Consider the following 21,797-nt stretch of genomic DNA (forward strand, 5'->3'; position numbering starts at 1 on the left):
CTTTCCCGTACGCGCGGTGCTTCGCACAGAAGCACGCACGCCGCCGTCCGGTCGGGCTCGGCTATCTTTTTGCTGAAACTTTTGGTACGTGTTTTACAAACATGTAGAAGAATCTTCTTCTTTGTCTGCACATGTTTGTCTTGCTTTCCTTGTCTGCACATGTTTGTCCTGGCTTTCTTGTCTGTACGTATTTGTTTTGGGTTTCTTGTCCGCACATGTTTGGCTTGGCTTCTTGACAACACACTGCTCTAAGCCTGACAAAAGCAACACTGTTTTTAACCCAACATTACCAGTATTTCTGTCATACGCATGGTTTGGTTGCATGCATTTTTCCTCTCGTTTGTAACGTCTTAAACACTATATAAGGGAGGAGTCTTGAGCTCATTTGATACACCACAGAGAAACATCTCTTCTACTCTCCCTTTGTTTTTCTGTAAACACTTCTTCTACTGTTTTAAGTTCTGCCAAGCTCTAAGGGTACCCTCATTGTATGCTACATTGAGGGGTACTAACTGTAGTTGTATCCTGGAGGTGACTCGCCAACTGCTGTAGCATCTCAGAGGAATGGCAGGCGATATTGCCTTTAGGACATCGTAGTTTACGTGCCTCTACATTCACTGTGCAGCAACATCAGCAACATTATTTTGAGCTAAGTATCTTCTTCTCAGTTACATTATTAGGACTTTCTCCAACAGATGGTCCCATTGTAAAAAAGTTCTCCATCAAAATTGCAATTGCTCCGGTAATTTACCCAAGTATTAACCGACTGTTGCTGACAAGATGATGCTTCATTCCAAGGGTTATAAGTAAAATTGAATAACTGACCAGGTCTATATCTCTTTGGCAGACCATGCATCGCCAGTTGACGGTCTTGCTGACTATAGTTAGGCAAGAAAGGTGGGTATGTAGTTTAACAGATGAGAATGTTGCTTGACTGGGTCATTTAGATTAGGGACTCTATGCCTGACTTAATGCATCATCATTTAAATGTTGCTGAAGATCAGAGTATGTAGCTCAGAGGCTTGAGTGTCTAATAAAGAGCTAGAGAAACCATCTTCAGAGAATTTCGTATCAGATTGAGAATTCTAAACTTCGCAATGCTTCAACAATAACTGAAAACATCGCGATGCTCCAAGAAAGTCCGTCAATATTAGTCAAGCGTCATCGTGGACCTGGTGAGTCGTGACTCCTCGGTGTGTAGGGGCCTGAAGGAGAGGTGGCTGTTGAGGTGGTTCGTTTCCGTTCATCTTGTTAATACTTGCAATAAACATCAAGTTGCACTTACAAAGAGGTGTACATATATATACTCGACCGGAAAAAAAAGAGGTGAAATATTCTTAGAAATTATTGACAAAACTTAAAAACGAAGATTTTCTGAACAAGTAAGTAAATGCTCAGTGGATTATTCACCGTCGATCACCAAGAAAAATAGAGCTACATATAGAGCATTAGCTGCATGACCATGAGGTTAACATATCAAAAAAATGATGTTATGCTAAATAAGATCAAGGCCTAAATCTATTTTGTATTTTCTTCACGCGACGAGAGCATTATATGTGTTGAAGGTGGGATCGATCAAGAAGGGCACACGCTTTGGTTGATTACTGCATGTCAAAATCCAAGATATATAGCGCCATTTCAATCCAAGAAAGGAAGAAAAAAGATGAAAAAGAAAAAAAATAAATTAAAAAGGGTCGCCATATCCAAAGACATAAACCCCCAAGCCACATCCTATACCTAATATACCTACCTATGACCCTGCAACGACGCAACACCGCAGCTCCTGTATGCATTTTTTTTTTATTCAAAAAGAAATTTCAGTGATCTTAAATAGAGCTTACATCATAATCTTGAGTAATCCAACCTTGGATGCCCGAAGGATACTCATTAAAGAATTCAAAACTTAATTTTGTGGACCTAGCTTTCTTGGCGATTTTATCAGCCACTGTATTGGAAGTCCTCCTAACTGAGTTACATTTCCAGTGCCTAATTTTATTCAATAGAAACTTAATGTTTAAAACTAAACCTTGGTTCATCCAATGAACACAGGGTACCTGTTCATTAATGGACTTAATTAAAACTTCATTATCATATTCAAAAACTACATGAGTAAGACTTCTTGTAACGGCTAGAGAAACAGATGCCGTCAAAGCTTTGCATTCCAACTCCACCTCTATTCCTTGCATCATTCCTACATTAAAGTATTGACCTTGCACACCATGGCAGTGACCTGCAAAATTTCTAATTATCAGTCTTGTACCTCCTTGTAAAGATTCCTTAAAAAAAGATGCATCTATGTTTATTTTAAGATATCCAAAATCTGGAGGCTTCCATTTATGAATCTGCAACTGAGTGTTAAGATTAACAGCATGAGAAGGAACATAATAAACCATCTTGTTTATGTTATCCAGAGTCATAACCCTATTTGGATCATGATTCTGAAATTTTTTGGAGCATCTGTCTTTCCAAATTGACCAAACAAAAACCATAAGAAGTTTATTTAAGCTCTCCGTTGAAATCTCTGTTCCAAAATTCAAATTAGCACGTGTATGGAACCAAGAAATAACCCGATAAAAGAACCATGCTGAGCCAAGATATTACCCACATTAATGCTTAATGTTAACCAGATAGACCTAACATATGGACAAATGAGAAATATATGATCACATGACTCACTAGAAAAACCACACAAATTACAGTGAGTTTCAATACCACATTTGTACCTAGAAAGTTTGTCTCTAGTTGGAACAATGTCTTGGATACATTTCCAGACAAACAACTTGACCTTATGAGGAAGTTTAATCTTCCACAAAGTTTTCCAAACCTGTTGAGGAATGACATAAGTCCCAGTAACAACTTCAGATTGTCTTGTCATAACATTATACACACTTTTAACAGAAAACAAACCTTTTCTGTCAAGAAACCAAATGAGTGTATCATTTCCTATAACAGGGACATTCATATCAAGTATTTTACTAGCACTAATAGGTTCAAAAAGATAATGAATAGGAGACTCTTTCCAATTCCTAGTGCCTTCATGAAAGATATCAGAACCATAAGTATAAGAGACAGTATTAACTAAACCATCAGCAGAAACAGGTGGATGACCCAATCCTATGACCCAATTATCCATCCAAATGTTAATCCTAGTTCCACATCTAACAGTCCAAATACTGTTATTCTTAATGATTTCTATGCATCTATAAATACCTCTCCAGATCCAAGAGCAAGATTCATTCAGTTTTTGTAGATGAAAAATACTGCAACTATGAAAATACTTTGCTCTCAGAATTTGTATCCATAATTCATCATTATCACTAATGATTTTCCAAACTAGTTTACATATGAGAGAGATATTAAAGGTTTCAAGGTCCCTAAACCCAATCCCACCTAAGTCCTTAGACTTGTTTATATTGTCCCAAGCAATGAACTTAATACCTTTACCTGTTTTATGTCCCCGCCAGAAATTCAGCTGCAAAGAATCAAGTCTATTAATAAGAGTGGTAGGAATCTTAAAACACCCCATTTGATATGTAGGCAAACAATTCAACAAGATTTAATCAAAGTAGATCTACCTGCTTGATTTAGAGTGGTACCTATATAGTTTCTAAGTCTAGCTTCAAAGGATTGAGCTATGAGATCAAAATATTTTACCTTAGAATGCCCAAGTAACAACGGAGCACCAAGATATTTCTCTGAATCAACAACTAGAGACATATTAAGAGCATTAGCAAGAGTGTCACAAGTATATGGACTTAAATTGTTGCTAAAATAAACACAAGACTTTTCAAAATTGAGCATCTGACCTGGAAGGTTACCAAATTCCTTAATGATCTGCAAAATATTGTTAACATGCTGCATATTGGCTTGTCCAAAGATCAAAATATCATCAGCAAAGAGTAAATGAGTAATAGGAGGAGCTTTCCTAGACACTTTAACACCCACAATATCTTTTTTCAATTCAACAACAAGCATTGATCTACAAAGATATTTCATTGCAAGAATAAAAAGATAAGGGGGTCAAGGATCCCCTTGTCTTATCCCTCTAGTAGGTTCAAATTGATCACAGGGAGAACCATTTAGCAAAACATTTATACTAGTAGTGGAGACACATTGCATGATAAGATTGCAAAATTCAGATTTAAAGCCAAATCTTTCAAGAACTTTATTGAGAAAATTCCATTCAAGTTCGTCAAAAGCTTTTGACAGGTCAAGTTTGAGAGCCATTGTGCCACTGGAACCTTTTTTTTGTTTCATTGAATGAATCATTTTATGAGCATTTATAATATTTTCATGAATGGCTCTTCCTGGCACAAAGGCATCCTGATAAGGAGAGACTAATTTTTTAAGCAAAGGTTTAATTCTATTGGCTAAAATTTTAGAAATAACCTTATAAGAGGCATTACATAGACCAATTGGTCTAAATTCAGCTGGAATTTTAGGACTTTTACATTTAGGGAGGATATATAAGTCCTATTTAGACTTCTAGGCATATAACCCCTTTGGAAATTTTTTTGAACCACATCAACAATGTCTTTTCCTACAACTTTCCATTGAGTTTGATGAAAACATGCTTGGAAGCCATCAGGACCAGGAGAGCTCCAAGCAGGCATATGTTTAACAACATTTTCAATTTCAGAGTAACTTGGCATAGTAAAAAGCATATAATTATCAGCATCAGTAAGAACTTTTGGAATAATATCAAAGGAATTATCAGACAAAACAGGATTTGAAGAACATGAGACAACACTAAAATGATTAGTAAGCAATCTACTAATATCATTTCTATCCCTGAGCCAGTTACCATTATGATCACATAGAGCATTTAATACTATTAGTGTGCAATCTTTTATTAACCATAGAATGAAAATATCTAGTGTTATTATCCATATCAAAAACTGTCTTATCCCTAGATTTTTCCTTTGTAAAACTCATTTTGAATTTTATACCATTTCTCTAAGTCACTTGTAATAGCCTTGACTCTATCATGTTGACTGTTAGATCTAGTATCATTCTGAGCATTTTCCAAAGATTTTTGAAGATTATATATATTCTTTTGAATATCTCCAAACTCCATTCTATTCCACTGAGATAAAGCAATCCTAGAACTATGTTGCCTTTGATTTAGTTTAAAAGCAGGACTACCATGCACATCAACATTCCATGAAGATTCAATATTATGTTTGAAAGTACTATGCTCAATCTAAGTTCTGAAAAATTTAAAAGGCCTCCAAAGATTTCTAGGTATAGGATCAGTAATAAGAAGCACATGACAATGATCAGAAGCAACAAAATTCAAGTGTAAAAGCTTAGCATTATGAAAATTCAAAACTAATCATTATTACCTAAAGCCATATCCAATCTAGCCTTTTTAACTCTTGTTCCATAAGAATTACGAGTCCAAGTATAGTTTCAACCTTCATATCCAATATCAATTAGTCCAGCATCATTGACGGCATTTTGAACCTAAGTGTCAGAACTTGTATTATTCATATCCAAATGAAAATTTAAATCCCCTAATACTAACCAAGGTTGATGGACATCCTTGCTAAACTCAGAAATAAAATTCCATTGAGTTTTTTTAGGTTCAAAATAGGTTGGTCCATACATAAAATAAAATAAGACCTTAGGCTTACTAGGACACAATTGAATTGTAACATGAATGATATTATTTTCACAACCAATAACTTCAACATCAATACCATCCTTCCACATAAGAATAAGTCCTCCAGCATATCCTACTCTATCAATGCAAGCATGATTAGGGTAATGAACAAAATTAGCTACCGAGATCATTCTTTCCTCATCAATTTTAATTTCACATAAAAATATACAATCATGGCTTTGAGTTTTGACTAAGTTTTGAAATTGATCCTTTGTAAATTTGTTAGCAATACCTTGCACATTCCAAGATAAAATCTTCATTTTGAAATTTAAAAACTTTAAGTCAAATAAGAGAATATGAAAAAAAACTGAACACCTTAGTCTCCTTAGTGTTGCTATGTTGAGTATCCCTTGTTGTGACCATGTGTGTTGCCTGTGTGCTTCCCAGTTTGCCATTAATACCATGTTCAAAAACTTGGTTAACTGGAATATCATTTATTTGCCTCTTTCCCAGTCTTTCACCATTAACATTATCTTCATCAACAACTTCACCAGTACTACTTGAACCTATAACATAGCCATCCTTTGGAGGTTCAAAAACATCACCCTTATTCTGCTCTTTACTTGCAAGGTTAGGTACTTGATCACCTCCTCTTGCAATCTCAATTTGCTTCCTCTCTCCCTTCTTAATTTCTCCAAAAAAGTGTGGTTTAGCATGTGCCTTTGCCAGATAATCTGCAACAGGCTTACAAGCATCATTTGGATGATTAATAATGTAACATTTAGGACAAACATTGTGAGGTTGCTTCTCATAAAAAAGCTTGATCCATCTTGTCGATTTAGCATTAGTTATTACCATAACTCCCCTCCTCAAAGGATAATTGATGTCTACTTGTACACACACCTTCACAGGTACCCCATCCACAAGAACACCATCTTCAGGCTCAATTGCCAGCAAATAACCCATAATGTTAGCAATTTTAGTGATGGATTTGACATTCATATGCTCTGGAAGAATTTTCTTAATTTGGATCCAGAAAACTTGCTTGCTCCAATATAATTCTTGATAGATAACTCCAGAATTATAACAAGGGAGATTAACCAAATACCCATTGAATCTCCAAGGACGAGTATCAAACACCTTCTTACGAGTGTCTTCATCCTTGAACCGAAATTCCATAATGTTATTATTTATCTCAAAAACTTTGACATCACCAGCTGGGATAAAATTCCAGATGAAACCCATGAATTTTTCTACTGATTTGAGACCCATTTTTCCTTTTACAAAATATTTCCCAACCATACTAAATTCATCTTCAATGTCATACTTTCCTTCAGTATTCTCTGATTGATGATAAACAATCTCATCTATATCACCCAGATCCAAAGCTGCTTGCATAAATTTCGAAACAAGATCAGTAATCAAATTGGAACTTGATTCTGCCATTTTCTTAACAACAAAAATTTGATACATTAATAAGATATTTTTTGAATGGAATAATCCCTTTGAAATCCTCCATTTATAAAGTTCTAACCCTAGAAAACTTGGGAAGAAATTGGTATTCTGGTTGAAATTATCCCTAGTATGCCGTAATTGAGAAGATATCATTGACTGATTATTTACTTCTAATGAGAAACAGTCAGTTGAATAAGGAAAGTGATAGTTGTAGATGATACCAATAATAACAAGAGAGATTAACGGAACTGTTGTGTAACGGAAATTTTGAGATTTCAATTTCATTCAAACTCGGTATCCTCCAACCCACTGAGTTACTGGAAAGAAACGTCTGAGAAAAAAATCCAGTTGAACAATCATGGAAAATTTGAGAAACACAATAGCTTCAAAAAGCATCATAACAACTTTTGCAAACGCTTGAATCACAACTATAAACTTGGTAAACACCATCTGACATAAAAAATAAAAATCTCTTGAAATCTAAAGAGTATTTTGGAATTAAAGGAAAAGATATGATTTAACAGGCATATTTCAAGGAAAAATCTACTAACAAAATACTAATCAAAAATCAAAACATAAAACAGATCAGAGAATTGAAAAAATATCAAAAATCATTAAAGAAAAATTTGATGAGTTGACTCAGCTAAGTCGCCGATCCTCAGAGCTCTCCGAGAGAAATATCCAGCGCTTGTATATGCAAGCAACTTGGGCCTCCTGTATACATGTTGTTCGTGCCAAATGATCCAGTATTGCAGCTTAAGTACCTAAGGCGAATTCACAAAGTTTAAAATGTGGACTAAATAGACGTCTCTGACCCTGAGGTCTTCGCAAACCATTTTGTAAAAAAAAGGTAATTGTCTCTGTAACCTTTCTTTGCAAATATCAGAAAACAAAACACGATCAATTGTTTTACTAAAGAAGTAAAGTGGGAAGAGATCCACGATTTTTCAGTCGAGTAAGTTTAATCTTTCACTAAGAATCACATTTCTTTCTTAAATGCGAATACTTGGTTGAGTGCTCAATTTATTTTGAATCAAACAAGCATAAAACAACCAACTTCCGCTTAATTTTGGGTCATTTTCAATAAATTTTGGTTTGGGTTTGGTTATGTTAGAGAATCTATTTCTCACCGTGTGACCCACATGTGTAAACTGACAGGTGTTAGTTAAACATTAGTTAGTAACTGGTGTTAGTAGGTAGCCGGTTATTGGTCACAGCTGTCATGAGTCGGTTTGTTGAAACCTTTAAATATTTGTCCTTTGTTTTCTGTGTCTGTAATGAAAACTCTTTTCAAGAATTTACAAATTAAATCAAATACACTTTCAGAGAGATTGTTTAACAACTTTCTTCTCTCTAACATGGTATCAGATACCGATTCAAAACCCTAAAAATCCTTTAACCAAAATGATCTTTCATTCATTACCAGAATTCATCAACAATGGTTGAATCTGAAAAACATATCCCACTCACCTTCAAACCACCATCAAAACTATCTTCAACAAATTACAGTTTATGGAAATCGCAAATTGTACCCCTACTTCGAAGTTACAATCTCTTTAGGTTTGTTGATGGATCATTTCAATGTCCAGTTAAATTCTTTCGCAAATCAACTGCTGCTGGTGAAGCTGTTCTTGCTACATAAACGCTTCTAGATCCCGATCCAGATAATGATTTTGTTCGTAATCCACTCTACAACTATTGGATTAATCAAGATCAAGTCATTCTTTCATGGTTGTTCAACGCCTGCACTGAAGGGACTCATTCTCAGGTACTTGATTGTACATTTTCTCATGAAATCTGGACTAGATTAGAACATAATTTCAATGCTAATACTAGGTGACGATTGATGCAACTTAAATATGATTTAGTAAACTTAAAGAAATCCAGTGAATCAATGGTTGTTTACTTCAACAAAGCTAGATCTCTATCCTATCAATTATCTCATATTGGGCGAGCAATATCAGATGAAGATTTAGTGTTTCATATCCTTCATGGATTACCATCTGAGTTTAATTCTTTCAAAACCTCCATAACCACGGAACAATTGAAGAATGACAATCTCATTACCTCATCAGAATTATTAGGATTGTTGTTGTCTGAAGAACTGCGAGTGAACTCTGAATCAAAATCTGATCTCTCTGCAGCTTCTGCAAATATTTCCACTCATCAATCTAACTATTTCAATCCTAATTCATCATTTGATTATCAATACCCTGGATTTTACCCTCAACCAACAACTTATTTTCAGCAATATCCTGGTACTTATAATCATTCACCTTCCTATACAAATCAGAGAGGTTCATTTAACAGATTTCATGGAAATCGAGGTAATAGAGGTGGTGGTAATTATAGAGGTGGTTTTCGTGGTGGTCGGTCTGATTATGGTGGCAGAAATGGTGGAAGATTTCATAATAATAAAAATAACTTCTTTCCACCACAACCTCAATCTCAACACAATAACACCTTACTTCCTTGTCAAATCTGCAAGAAAGATGGTCATCAAGCTCCTACCTACAAATACAGATACTATGACAACTCAAATGCTCAGGCTTACAACACTAGTTATGACTACTATGGGGATAATTCTGCAGAATTTTGGTATCCTGAACCAGAAGCTTATGCTGTTTATGATAACTCAAGTTCCAACACTGCTTCTACTTCTTCTTGGGTACCAGATTTAGGAGCAACACATCATATTATTTCAGACCTTGCAAACATGAATCTTCATTCAGAATATCAAGGCTATGATCAAGTTAAAGTTGGCGATGGATCAGGTTTGCTCATTACTAATGTTGGTACTTCATTTTTTCAACATGATAATGTCACCTTTACACTTTCAAATATTCTTCATGTACCTACTATAACTAAGAACCTTATATTTGTGCATCAATTTACAAAGGAGAATAATTGCTTCTTTGAATTTCATCCTACTTCATTCTATGTGAAGGATTTGGTTACCAGGAAGGTTCTTCTCAGTGGTCCAGTTAAAGATGGATTATACCATTTGGAGTTTACTGCAGCCCAACTCAAACAAGCCCTATCAACTACAAGTTCAGTTCATTGGAATAATAAGCTAGGTCACCCTGCTTACTCTACTTTGAAGCATGTTTTGTCATCTGTTGATGAAGTCATAGATAAGCATTTATCTTCTCAAGCATGTAATGCCTGCCATATTGCTAAAAGTCATGCTCTACCATATCCTACTAGTACAAGTATTGTGTCCAGCCCTCTAGAACTTATTTACACAGATGTATGGGTTTCTCCCATTTGTTCAATCAATGGATATAAGTACTATGTCTCCTTTATTGATGCCTTTAGCAGATTCACTTCGTTTTATCCTTTAACATACAAGTCAGAAGTTTTTTATACTTTTATCAAGTTTAAATCTCATGTTGAAAATCAATTGCACAAGAAGATTAAATTCATTCAATCTGCCTGGGGAGGAGAGTATAGAAATGTATCTAGCTACTTAGACAATTGTGGCATAGGACATAGAGTTTTTTGTCCTCATGCACATGCTCAAAATGGAACTGCTGAAAGAAAACACAGGCATATAGTTGAAACTGGACTGGCACTCTTATCTCATGCTTCACTTCCCATTTCATATTGGAGTTATGCCTTTGAAACAACAAATTATCTCATCAATAGACTCCCTACACCCATATTGCAGCAAACATCACCACTTGAAAGCCTTTTTAATATCAAACCTGACTATTCTTTCTTGCACACATTTGGATGTTCTTGCTATCCTTGCTTGAGACCATTCAATGCCAATAAATTGGAACCCAGATCTGTACAGTGCATATTCCTGGGATACAGTAAAATGCATAAAGGATATAGATGTCTCAATCCTTTCACCAACAAGATTATCATTTCCAGAGATGTCAGGTTTGTTGAATCAGAATTTCCATACACCCAACTACTTAAGGTCATTTCATCTGAGCATACTTCTGCATCTGAGTTTACTAATTCTGGTGTTACTTCTGCTGCTATCTCAAATGAGGTTGATTCTGTTTTGTCTACCATTGCTGATACTTCTATACCATCTAGTTCTTCTGGTGTTAGTGTTACTGATACTTCCTCAGCACCTCTACAATCAAGCTCAACTGTTGTAAATTATCACCCCATGAAAACAAGAGGCAAAAAGGGAATATTCAAACCCAAAGTTTTTGCTTCCGAAGTGCAGACTGTATGTGAAGATATTACTATTCCCAGCTGCTACTCTGAAGCCTACAAAGATCCAAAATGGAGAGCTGCAATGGATGAGGAAATAAATTATTACTGCAAAATGGCACATGGAAATTAGTGTTGGCAGGAACTAGTGCAAATATTATTGGTTGTAAGTGGATATTCAGAATAAAGAGAAATGTTGATGACACCATTGAGAGATATAAAGCTAGATTAGTGGCCAAAGGATTAAATCAAGTTGAAGGCATTGACTATCAAGATACTTTCAGTCCTGTTGTCAAACCCACAACTGTTAGAATGATACTTTCTATTTCTATTTACAAGGGATGGAAGATTAGGCAACTTGATGTAGAGAATGCCTTTTTACATGGTCATTTATCAGAAGAAGTCTACATGGTTCAACCTCCAGGTTACACTGATAAACTGCTACCTAATCATGTGTGTAAGTTACAAAAATCCTTGTATGGCTTAAAGCAAGCTCCAAGAGCTTGGTTTGCAAGGTTAAGTTAATTTCTTCTACAGTGTGGCTTTCTTCCCTCTAAAACTGATACCTCATTATTCTACAGAGTTACTTCTTCTGCAGCTTTATATGTACTTGTGTATGTTGATGATAGTTTGGTAACATGCATCTCTACTTCAGACATTGACAAACTCCTTGCTGATCTTGGTAGAGAATTTGCAATAAAGGATTTGGGGGACTTGCATTTTTTCCTTGGTATTCAAGCTACAAAGAACAATGAAGGTATCTTATTATCTCAGGAGCAGTACATTTCTAACTTACTTCACAAAACAAAGATGACATTTGCTCATTCTTCTACTACTCCTATTGCAACTACTCAAGATACTACTACATCTGCATTTTTTCATGATCCTTCATTGTATAGAAGTGTTGTTGGAGCATTACAATATGCTACCATCACCAGCCAGATATATCTTATGTTGTAAATAAAGCTTGTCAATTTATGCAATCCCCAACTGAAGTTCACTGGACTGCAGTTAAGAAGATTCTCAGATGCTTACAGGGTACATTGGGTTATGGACTTCAGTTCAAAAGGTCAAGTTCTCTTCAACTTCAAGCTTTTTTAGATGCAGATTGGGCAGGTGATCCAAGTGACAGAAGATCTACTAGTGGTATGGCCATTTTTATGGGTCCAAATCTTATCTCCTGGTGCTCTAGGAAACAAAAGACTGTCTCCAGGTCAAGTACAGAAGCTGAATATAGGGCTCTGGCAGATGCTACTTCAGAACTTGTCTGGATTCAGTCCCTTATGACAGAACTACATTTTCAGTCTCCTAGACAACCTGTTCTTTGGTGTGACAACATGGGTGCCACTTATTTGACTGCAAATCCAATTTTTCACAACCGCATGAAGCATATTGAGATTTCCTTTCATTATGTCGGAGAACTTGTTGCTTCCAAGTCACTTGAGGTGCGTTTCATTTCCACACATGATCAAATTGCTGACATTTTCACCAAGGGCTTAGCCAGGACTTGATTCTCTGTTTTACGGTCCAAGCTCAGTGTCTGCATTTCTTCTTAGCCACTGGACTTGCGGGGGTGTTAGAGAATCTGTTTCTCACCGTGTGACCCACACGTGTAAACTGACAGGTGTTAGTTAAACATTAGTTAGTAACTGGTGTTAGTAGGTAGCCGGTTATTGATCACAGCTGTCATGAGTCGGTTTGTTGAAACCTTTAAATATTTATCCTTTGTTTTACGTGTCTGTAAGGAAAACTCTTTTCAAGAATCTAAGGATTAAATCAAATACACTTGCAGAGAGATTGTTTAACAACTTTCTTCTCTCTAACAGGTTATGTCGTTCCATTAACGTTGAATTGCAGAGGAACCCACTCATTTAAACACTTTTTCTCTCTTGATTTGTGTAGTTTCTGGTTGTAAGGGTTTCGTCTTTTCTATCCAGGACTACTACTAGAATCTAGTTCCACACTGGGTTTGGCTTTAAGGGTCCCTCTATCTATCGCAAGCTGAATTTATTATGTGGTTTTTGAATAGAAATCAACATCTGTGTTACATTCTTGACTTTCTGCCCAATATTGTGAATTGCAATTCCTAATGCAAATTGGTTGCTTTGAGAATGTGATAGCAAATTACTATGCTCTTTTCAGTGGATTAATTGTAAACTTCCAGCGGTTGAGGATTCTCAAGTTATGGAAAGCTCTACTAGTTCAAGCAATTGCTACTGCTAATGCTGTTTCTGATATACCAACAAGAGAAGACCTAGATGGTTCTGTAGTTACTTCTCCTGCACCAACCATAAGGTTGCGCAGGGAAAAGCCGGTATGTTTTCGTTGATGAATTTGCTTCTGTTTGCTAGACGTGTCAGCTGACTTACTATGATGTTTGCATTTTTCCTTGTTATGTACAGCTTCCAGCGGCTAGACCACCTACAGCTCGGGAGACCATTGCTAAAACAAAAGGTTTGCTATCCAATCTTAAGCTCCATAAATTGCAGAATTAAGTTCAATCACTGTCCCTGTGATAAAACTAAAACCAGTTAAATGCTTTGTTTTTAGAATATAGATCTTTCCTAGACAGTGCCAGATATGCGAAATGTGATTTCTGATTATTGCGGGTATTAAGAACCACAAGAAAGACAAGGTTGTCTATGATGAACAGACTCATTCATGGAAGCGATGACATGGTTATGATCGTGTGACTGATGATGAAGATGTTCCCATCATCGAGGCCAAGATGGGATGGTACGTTATATTACATATCGTAAATTCTTTGGTCGCTGACCAGTTCTCAACTTCTTTTCGTTTTTGGTATATTAAGACTCAAGATTTCTTAGTGAATGTTGCGTACTCAATAGAACAAACAAGAATAGTTTTAGGGGATAGTTTTGTGTATTTTGCTTGCAAGATGTTGTTGGAGTAGTATGAAGTCAGTGTAGGTGTTTCTTTGATTCTTGAACTATAATTGAAAAAAATTTAGCCTAAAACAATGAAAAAGAAGTTAAGGACCAATTTTACTTCAGAGCATCTTAATTGCTGGGCAAATTTAGCTCTTATGACCGTACTCGTATAGTGAGTTATGAATGATTTTCACCAAGTGAAGAAGCATTTCATTCTAGTCTATCTAGTATCTGGTAATTGCTTTTTGCATTCAGTTCGGAAGAGTAGTTAAAGTCGATCTTTTTGCTAATGGTGTTTTATGTCTTGGTCTTTTCGCAGAGCCAGGAGAGGATCCTTTTGCCAAGAGACAAACAGAAAAGAAGCAGCGTGTTGCAAAGAATGAAAAGAACCGGTTACGGAATCTGAAACAAGTTGCTAAAGTTGGTGCTTTGCCAAGGTATTACATAGTTAACATGAGTTTATCTTAAAAAACATTAACTCGTATGTTGCATATCTACTTGTTGCCTCATAGAATTGGTAATGCTCAAAAATAATATCACCGGATTTACTACAGGAGCAGCAAAGAGTGTGACACAAGAAAATGGATACGAGCGATACGCACGAAATTGCTTGTCTGGTATTAATCGTTGGAAACTAACAAAGGAAATTGCTTGTTTGGTGATGATCATTAAGCTAACAATCAAATGGTTTCAAATCGGGTAAGCAAGAGGTAATCTGGTTTCAAACCTCTTATGATTGACATTTTTGACTTTTGTTAAAATTGGGGCTAACAACTTACACATTTTAACTTCAGTGATTTTCGTTAATGATTTGTTGTATTCATTTATCCTGTAAGCCCTTTACATGAATTAAATACTGGAATCTGCAATAATGGATTTATATACCCTTCTTAGCACCAAATTCTGTTCATATTTGCATTCTGTTTAGCTCACTTTATCAGAGCTTCACAATGGAAAAATAACTTGTGAAGTCTGAATTAGTGATACAACAAAATGTGGATTTTGATCCAAGTCTTATGCTTGTCATATGTAACCCTTCTAATCTTGAAATGGGTTTGTAAGGAAAAGAGCAAAGCAAACAGTTACCGGAACATATCAACTTATTCACTGAAACAGTTGAATCTTTCTTTTTAGGTATTTATCTCTTTTCTTGTATGCTGTGTTGAATATGTTGGCTGGTAAGAATGGGAATTTGGATCTTTGATGCCTTGTTTTTACCACAAGGAGGTGTGATTGTTTTTTCAGAATGGTTGGGGCTTTATTCATGTGGTCACTAGGTTTTGTACTCGATTACTGGTTGAACTTGCTTCTTGTGGAGATGAACATCGAGGGTTGACAACTTTTGCTTGTTGTTTGATTTACGTCTTATTTTCTTTGTTAGTGATATTTTGATTGGGGTTTTGCTCGTTAAGGTTGGGAGGGATTGACATTTTTCTTTGGAGGGAAGTTGAAGTGGAAATTCCATTAAATATCAAACTCTTTTGACTTTAAATTTGCGAATCTTTATTTTGTTGTATAGTAATTTACATCAATTCAGTTTTTTTCCTTGCAAAAGATATATGTTAGATAGTTACACTTACACACTAGTATCAGTACTCCGTTGATCCTATCTCATAAATTGGTCTTCTGTAGCTGGGATTGCAGATTTGTGTTGTGACTTTGCTCTTCCTGTGGATTTTCCTCTGGTACTCTTGATTCTTCTTTTCCCCACCTGTTATCCCTACATGCTACCTTAATTCAGTACTGTATATTCTTTAATGCATTCATGCTAACTAAAAATATTGATCCATAACATTACATATTCTGTAACTCCTAGTCTGGAGTCTATCTCCTTCGTGTTACAAGCATGGATATTTATAGATAAACTTGTCCTGCATAGTAACATAGTCGAGAGGTGCTGTAGTCTTCCCAATATTGTTTTTATCCTGCAATTCCACGGTGGCTGTTGTACAGCTGAGGTCGAGCAGCTACTGCAATATTATTAGACCTTTGCATCCTTTAGTTTCAAGTCCTTTGTTGCTGCACATCCTCTTGTGTATTTTGCTAGCAAGATGTGGTTGGAGTAGTATGAAGTCAGTGCAGGTGTTTCTTTGATTCTTACACCATAAGTGAATAAAATTAGCCTAAGACAATGAAAAACAAGTTAAGTCCTAATGTTATCTCAGAGCATCTTAGTTTAGCTTTTATGACACTACTATTATAGCGAGTAGTGATATGAACTAAGGGAAGAAGCATTTTTCATTCTAGTCTATTTAGCATCTGACAATTGGTTTTTGCGAGCGGTTCAAAAGAGTAGTCAAAATCGATATATTTTTAAAGTTTGGCTAATGGTGTTCTGTGTCTTGGTCTTTTTGCAGAGCCAGGAATCTGAAACAAGCTGCTAAGGTTGGTGTTTTGCAAAGGTATGACATAGTTAACATGAGATTATCTTAAAAAAAAAATTAACTTGGATGCCACATTCCCGCATATCTATCAAAAAAGAAAAAAAATCACCGAATTCCCTTCCCGGATATTTCTCTATTTTACACATGTTCAGTAGGGCGGTGAATAGGTCATTTTTCTCTTTTTACCACGTTTTATTATTAACAAATTTGAGTTTATCTTGAATCTAAGATCCAAAGGGCAAGATTAATCCGGTTAAAATCTAAGAGATATTATATTATGCGGAAGATATTTTAGAATAAAAGTTTGGATACTCCTTCCTAATAGTATGGCTTAATTTAGGTACGACAGACTTATAAATAATAATCTTCGTTTTCTCTCAAATCAATGAAATCACCGTCTAATAATATGTTATCTTTTCCCTGGGATCCAGTTTACTTTACTGGAAACTAATTTTTCTTATGTTGGTTTGCTTTCAGGTCTCTAAGGAATTTTGGGCTTTTGAAAACCTGAATGCAACACTTAATTTAACCAGATGCTGCTTCATCATCGTCTACAATTTCAAGTGAAGGTTGTTCCAAGGCGAAGCTTTGCCTGGCATGTGATGGCGGGATGTCCGCAGGCCTTTGTATGGGTGCAGTGTATCTAATGTCAATCATGTTACTGTAAGTAAATGCAGTACATTTTGTATTGACGTTAGATGCAGCTGCACCCATACAAAAAGGCCTGGACTTATGTTACTCTAAGTATTTTTTTTTGTTTCTGTTTCACAATTAAAAACGTAAAGAAGACTGACAGTGCTGATTACATGTTCAAGATCTATACCTTCCAGACCATGCATGGTCTTGACTGAAGACAGGTATTATATTCCTTTTACTGTTTTCTTTTTTTAGTCTCTCTTTACTTGGAAGGAAATTCTTGTGCTTCCTGGGTAACTAGTTCTCTTTTCTCTTTGCTAGAAACGCATAGGAGATGCTGCGACATCTTCCTGTCCTCGTACTAAAACTGATAAAAAGAAGTTACAAAGTAAACCCGAGTTCTGTATTGATGGGGCGAAGTTGGTAATGTTGACAGATTTATTAACCTGCTGTTAAACATTTCTGAGATGGTGTCAGCTAACACCCTTAAAACTTGGCGGTTTTCATTTATTGATTTTATGGTTTGGCCAATTTTCTAGGGTGCAAATTACAGAGATCTTCTTGTGCCTTGCTTTTTTCTCTTTCGATGCACTTGTTTGGTGCTCCCTTCTTGTATTTTTTTTTCCTTACCAATAAAATCATTACCTTTTTTGAATCTTCTATACTGTATTTGTATTTACTTCTGTACTGTAATATATTTGCACATTCCTGTTTTTAGGACCAAGAATTTTTGTTTAAAGTAATAACACTCTCTCTGACTCTCTCCCCCCATGGAAGAAGTAAAAAAAATGTATAGACTTTGGACTCACTCTCTCTCTCTCTCTCGGTAATCTTTCTCTGCAAAAATCAGAAGACAAAACTCAATCCGTTTTTACTAAGAAGGGATCCATGATTTTCCAATCGAGTAAGTTTAATCTTTCACTATGTATCTCATTTTTTTAACTTTTAAAGGTTATTTGAATAAAAGAAGAACCAACGTGATGCTTCATTTTGTCTAAATTCTGGTTTGGGTTTCCTTATCTCGTTCCATTAACGTTGAATTGCAGAGGAACCTATTGATTTCATCACTTCTTTCTCTTGATTGAATTGCAGAGGAACCTATTGATTTCATCACTTCTTTCTCTTGATTTTGGTAGTTTCTGGGTGTAAAGGTTTCATTTTTATATCCAGGACTACTAGTATAAACTGGATTTGGATTTAAAGGTCACTGTATCTATCGCAAGTTGAATTTATTATGTGGGTTTTGAATATAAATCAACCTGTGTGTTACATTTTAACTTTTTGTCCAATATTGTGAATTACTTTGATAAAGATGTTTCCATCATCGAGGCTAAGATGACTGATGGTATGTCATATATCTTAAATTATTTAGTAGTTCACCAGTCCTCAATTTCTTTTCGTTTTTAGTCGAGACTCAAGATTTTTTGGTGAATGTTTCTTAATGGAAGAAGAATAGTTTTAGGGGATAGTTTTGTGTATTATGCTTGCAAGATGTTGTTCCAATCATGTGAACTGTGAAGTCAGTGCAGGCGCTTCTTTGATTCTTAAACCATAAGTGAATAAAATTAACCTAAAACCTATTAAAGTTGAGGACCAATTTTATCTCAGAGCATCTTATTATAGGGCAAATTTGGCTTTTATGACTGTACTCATATGAACTAAGTGTTTCATCTAGTCTATTTAGCATCTGGTAATTGGCTTTTGCGAACTGTTCAAAAGAGTAGTCAAAGTTGATACATTTTAAAAGTTTGGCTAATGGCTTCTGCGTTTTGCAAATCAAATCCACTTGTTTTCTCATAGACTTGGTAATGCTCAAAAAACTTATCACCAAATTTTACCGTGGGTCAGAAGATCCTACCAGGAGAGAAAATTTTAAAAGACTACCAGGAGAGGAACCCCCAAAGCATCCTGGCAAGTTCCAAAAGGTATGTATATGAGCAAACTAAGAACAGTTTCGTTTCTTTCTTTTTCCGGGATTAACTCATGAATGGTTACATGATGCTGAATTACTCTTGTCTTCCATTACCTCTGTTATTTAGTTTTTCCCCGTTGATGAAGGAAAACGAATGGGCTCTTTGGAGAGGGAGCAGACTGATGAAGTTCTCAACCAGCTCTTTTACTCTAGGCGTTGGGTTTACCATTCACCTGTTCCTTAATTATGCATAATGTCACTGGTGATATGTACTTTTCAATAGGCTGTCAATGCTGAGAATGAGAAGACAAAAAGGAATACGAAGCTGACGGGAAAGCATCACCGTATGCCAACAAGTTGAAGCCAGCATCAGGGAAATCATTTAAGAAACCGTCATCATCTAAAAAGTCACCAGGTAAAGGATGTCTAAAAAATTATCATCATCTCCATTTCAGCTCTAGCCGACCTTGCTATTATTGTTGTCTATGTAGCTTGTTCAAGAATGTAGCAATGGTTACATGGAACTTGTTGATTTCTTACTTTTTCTTATAGATAATAAAACATTACGTTTCTCCAGCTCTCGCCTAATCTAGAATCCGATTGTGTTTGCTCAGGAAAGTCACCCACTTCTTACCTAATAAAAAGTACTATTTCTTACAGAATATACAAAGTCTGAAGAGAACCGACCCTAAAAGAAAGAAAGAAAACAAGGAACCATGTCTCCTATAGAAGACAGTAAGAAATACTCGATTGCTTATCGGTATACAGGATCTCTTCTTTATGTTTTTCTTTGTTTATAATTCCATGATCATCAATTAAGAATCTTGGTTGGTGTGTTTTAGCCTTAGGGTTCAGATGAATGAAGTTTTGGATAATTGGGATTCTGATTCGTACTGGAAAAAAAGGAGGAGGAAAAGATCAAGGTGCTGGTTGATTACTTGAATCATCTAAAAGTATATAGATAGTAGAATTTGTTATGTACAGCTTCCAGTGCGTAGACCTTTGCTAAATCAAAAGGTTTGTTATCCAATTTTAAGCTCCATAGCTCCATAAATTGCAGAATTAAGTTGAATCTTCATCCCTGTGATAAAGCAGCTAATCGTAGTTGAATGCTTTGGTTTTAAAATCTACATCTTTCCTAGCAATACCTGATATGCGAAATTTAACTTTTTGACTATTGCAGGTCTTAAGAACCACAAGAAAGACAAGGTTGTCTATGATGAACAGACTCATTCATGGAGTCACCATGGTTATGATTGTGTGAATGATGATAAAGATGTTTCCATCATCGAGGCCAAGATAACAGATGGTACGCTATACATCTTAAATTATTTAGTACTTGACCAGTTCTCAATATCTTTTCATTTTTGGTATAGTCAACACTCAAGATCTTTTGGTCAATGTTTCGTTATTAATAGACCAAGAATAGTTTTAGGGGATACTTTTGTGTATTTTGCTTGCAAGATGTTGTCGGGGTTTCTTTGATTATTAAACATAAGTGACTAAAACTAGCCTAAAACAATGAAAAAGAAGTTAAGGACCAATTTTGTTTCAGAGGACAGATTTAGCTTTTATAACTGTACTCATATAGTGAGTAGTGATATGAACTAAGCGAAGAAAGCTAATCTATTAAATATTTGGTAATTGGTTTTTGCTGACTCTACAAAAGAGGGGTCAAAGTCGATATACTTTAAGAGGTTTCGCTAATGGTGTTCTATGTCTTCGTCTTTTCGCAGAGCCAGGAGAGGATCCTTTTGCCTAGAGACAAACAGAAAAGAAGCAGCGTGTTGAAAAGAACGAAAAGAATTAGTTACGAAATCTGAAGCAAGCTGCTATACTTGGTGCTTTGCCAAGGTGGCATTGTTAAAATGAGTAGTCTTATAATTATAAAATAATACTCATTCGATTCTTTTTTAATAGGCCAGTTTCTATAAATAAAAGTTTCAAAAAAAAAATAGGTCACTTTCCTAATTCGGAAAGTCAATTGTTATTTTAATATTTTGGGACCACTTTTCTCTTAACTTCTTTTGATGACAAGTGTCATGTGGATCATTTCACTTTACTTCTTTTGCTAACAAGTGTCATGGGGACCATTTCACTTCACTTCTTTTATTGACAAGTGTCATGAGGACCACTTTCAATGATTAGTTCTCTTAATTTCCTTAAATTTCACTAAAAACAAAACTGGTCCATTAAAAAAGAACGGAGGGAGTAACCTTTATGTTGCAAATCTACTTGGTTTCTCATAGATATGGTAATGCTCAAAAAATTTATCACCAAATATTAACTTACGTGGATCAGGAAGATCAAGAAACTACCGGGAGAGAAAATTCGGCTAGAAACTACCAAGAGATAAACCCCCAACGCATCCTGGGAAGTTTCGAAAGGTGAGCAAACTACAAACTGTTTTGGTCATTGTGGTCATTGTCTAAATTTAGTGTTAGCTTATTAAAACTGTTGATTTGAATTTGTAAAACGTCAGTTGCTTTATATAGAATCGCTCTTCTTTGCAAGTCACTAAGCTTTCATTATCTTCATTTGCATACCCCATTTGGGCTGTCCCTTGGAAAAATAAATAAGGAGCTGCTGTTTGCTTTACCATCACTAGTTAGTTCTTTTGTTTTGTTGTATTTTGCTGAACTTTTGTTCTTCTGGCAGCAACAATTTCTCGCTTCCCCTGATATTTTCTTAGTCCAATTATAGGGGCTTCCATCAGGATCTGAACGCCTAAACAGTAAGAT

General features: G+C 35.6%; 1 protein-coding gene and 1 long non-coding RNA gene across 13 annotated transcripts; one reads left to right on the forward strand and one right to left on the reverse strand.

The window, feature by feature from the left end:
• Positions 1-1,826: 1,826 nt before the first annotated feature.
• On the reverse strand, positions 1,827-3,975 carry LOC113295145. The gene is made up of 4 exons (XM_026543494.1): positions 3,655-3,975; positions 3,279-3,472; positions 2,698-3,158; positions 1,827-2,584 (listed from the first exon to the last, which is right to left on the reverse strand). Exons 1-4 carry the CDS (start codon positions 3,973-3,975, stop codon positions 1,827-1,829), a joined length of 1,734 nt encoding a protein of 577 aa, XP_026399279.1.
• A 9,021-nt stretch (positions 3,976-12,996) lies between these two features.
• Positions 12,997-21,125, forward strand: LOC113298298. Of its 12 annotated transcripts, none has more exons than XR_003334146.1 (15): positions 12,997-13,547; positions 13,636-13,687; positions 13,784-13,969; positions 14,444-14,561; positions 14,679-14,823; positions 15,757-15,809; positions 16,482-16,526; positions 16,986-17,365; positions 17,466-18,048; positions 18,993-19,069; positions 19,184-19,471; positions 19,717-19,791; positions 19,899-20,073; positions 20,240-20,365; positions 20,793-21,125. It is a non-coding gene; the product is annotated as an uncharacterized LOC113298298 (long non-coding RNA). The 12 variants fall into 12 exon arrangements; XR_003334148.1 differs by having other exon boundaries at positions 18,996-19,069; XR_003334152.1 differs by having other exon boundaries at positions 16,986-17,171; positions 17,294-17,365; positions 17,466-19,069.
• Positions 21,126-21,797: the final 672 nt, after the last annotated feature.

This window comes from Papaver somniferum, chromosome 7, assembly GCF_003573695.1.
Source record: "Papaver somniferum cultivar HN1 chromosome 7, ASM357369v1, whole genome shotgun sequence".
NCBI lineage: Eukaryota > Viridiplantae > Streptophyta > Magnoliopsida > Ranunculales > Papaveraceae > Papaver > Papaver somniferum.

Bases quoted from the DNA above. Each gene is read 5' to 3' on its own strand.
- LOC113295145 (XM_026543494.1), bottom strand. From the start codon at position 3,975: ATGCTTGTTGTTGAATTGAAAAAAGATATTGTGGGTGTTAAAGTGTCT. The intron at 3,159-3,278 runs GTATTTTCATAG...TTGGACTGTTAG, and splicing joins ATACAAATTCTGAGAGCAAA to ATGTGGAACTAGGATTAACA. The intron at 2,585-2,697 runs GTAATTTGTGTG...ATCTTGGCTCAG, and splicing joins ATGTGGTATTGAAACTCACT to CATGGTTCTTTTATCGGGTT.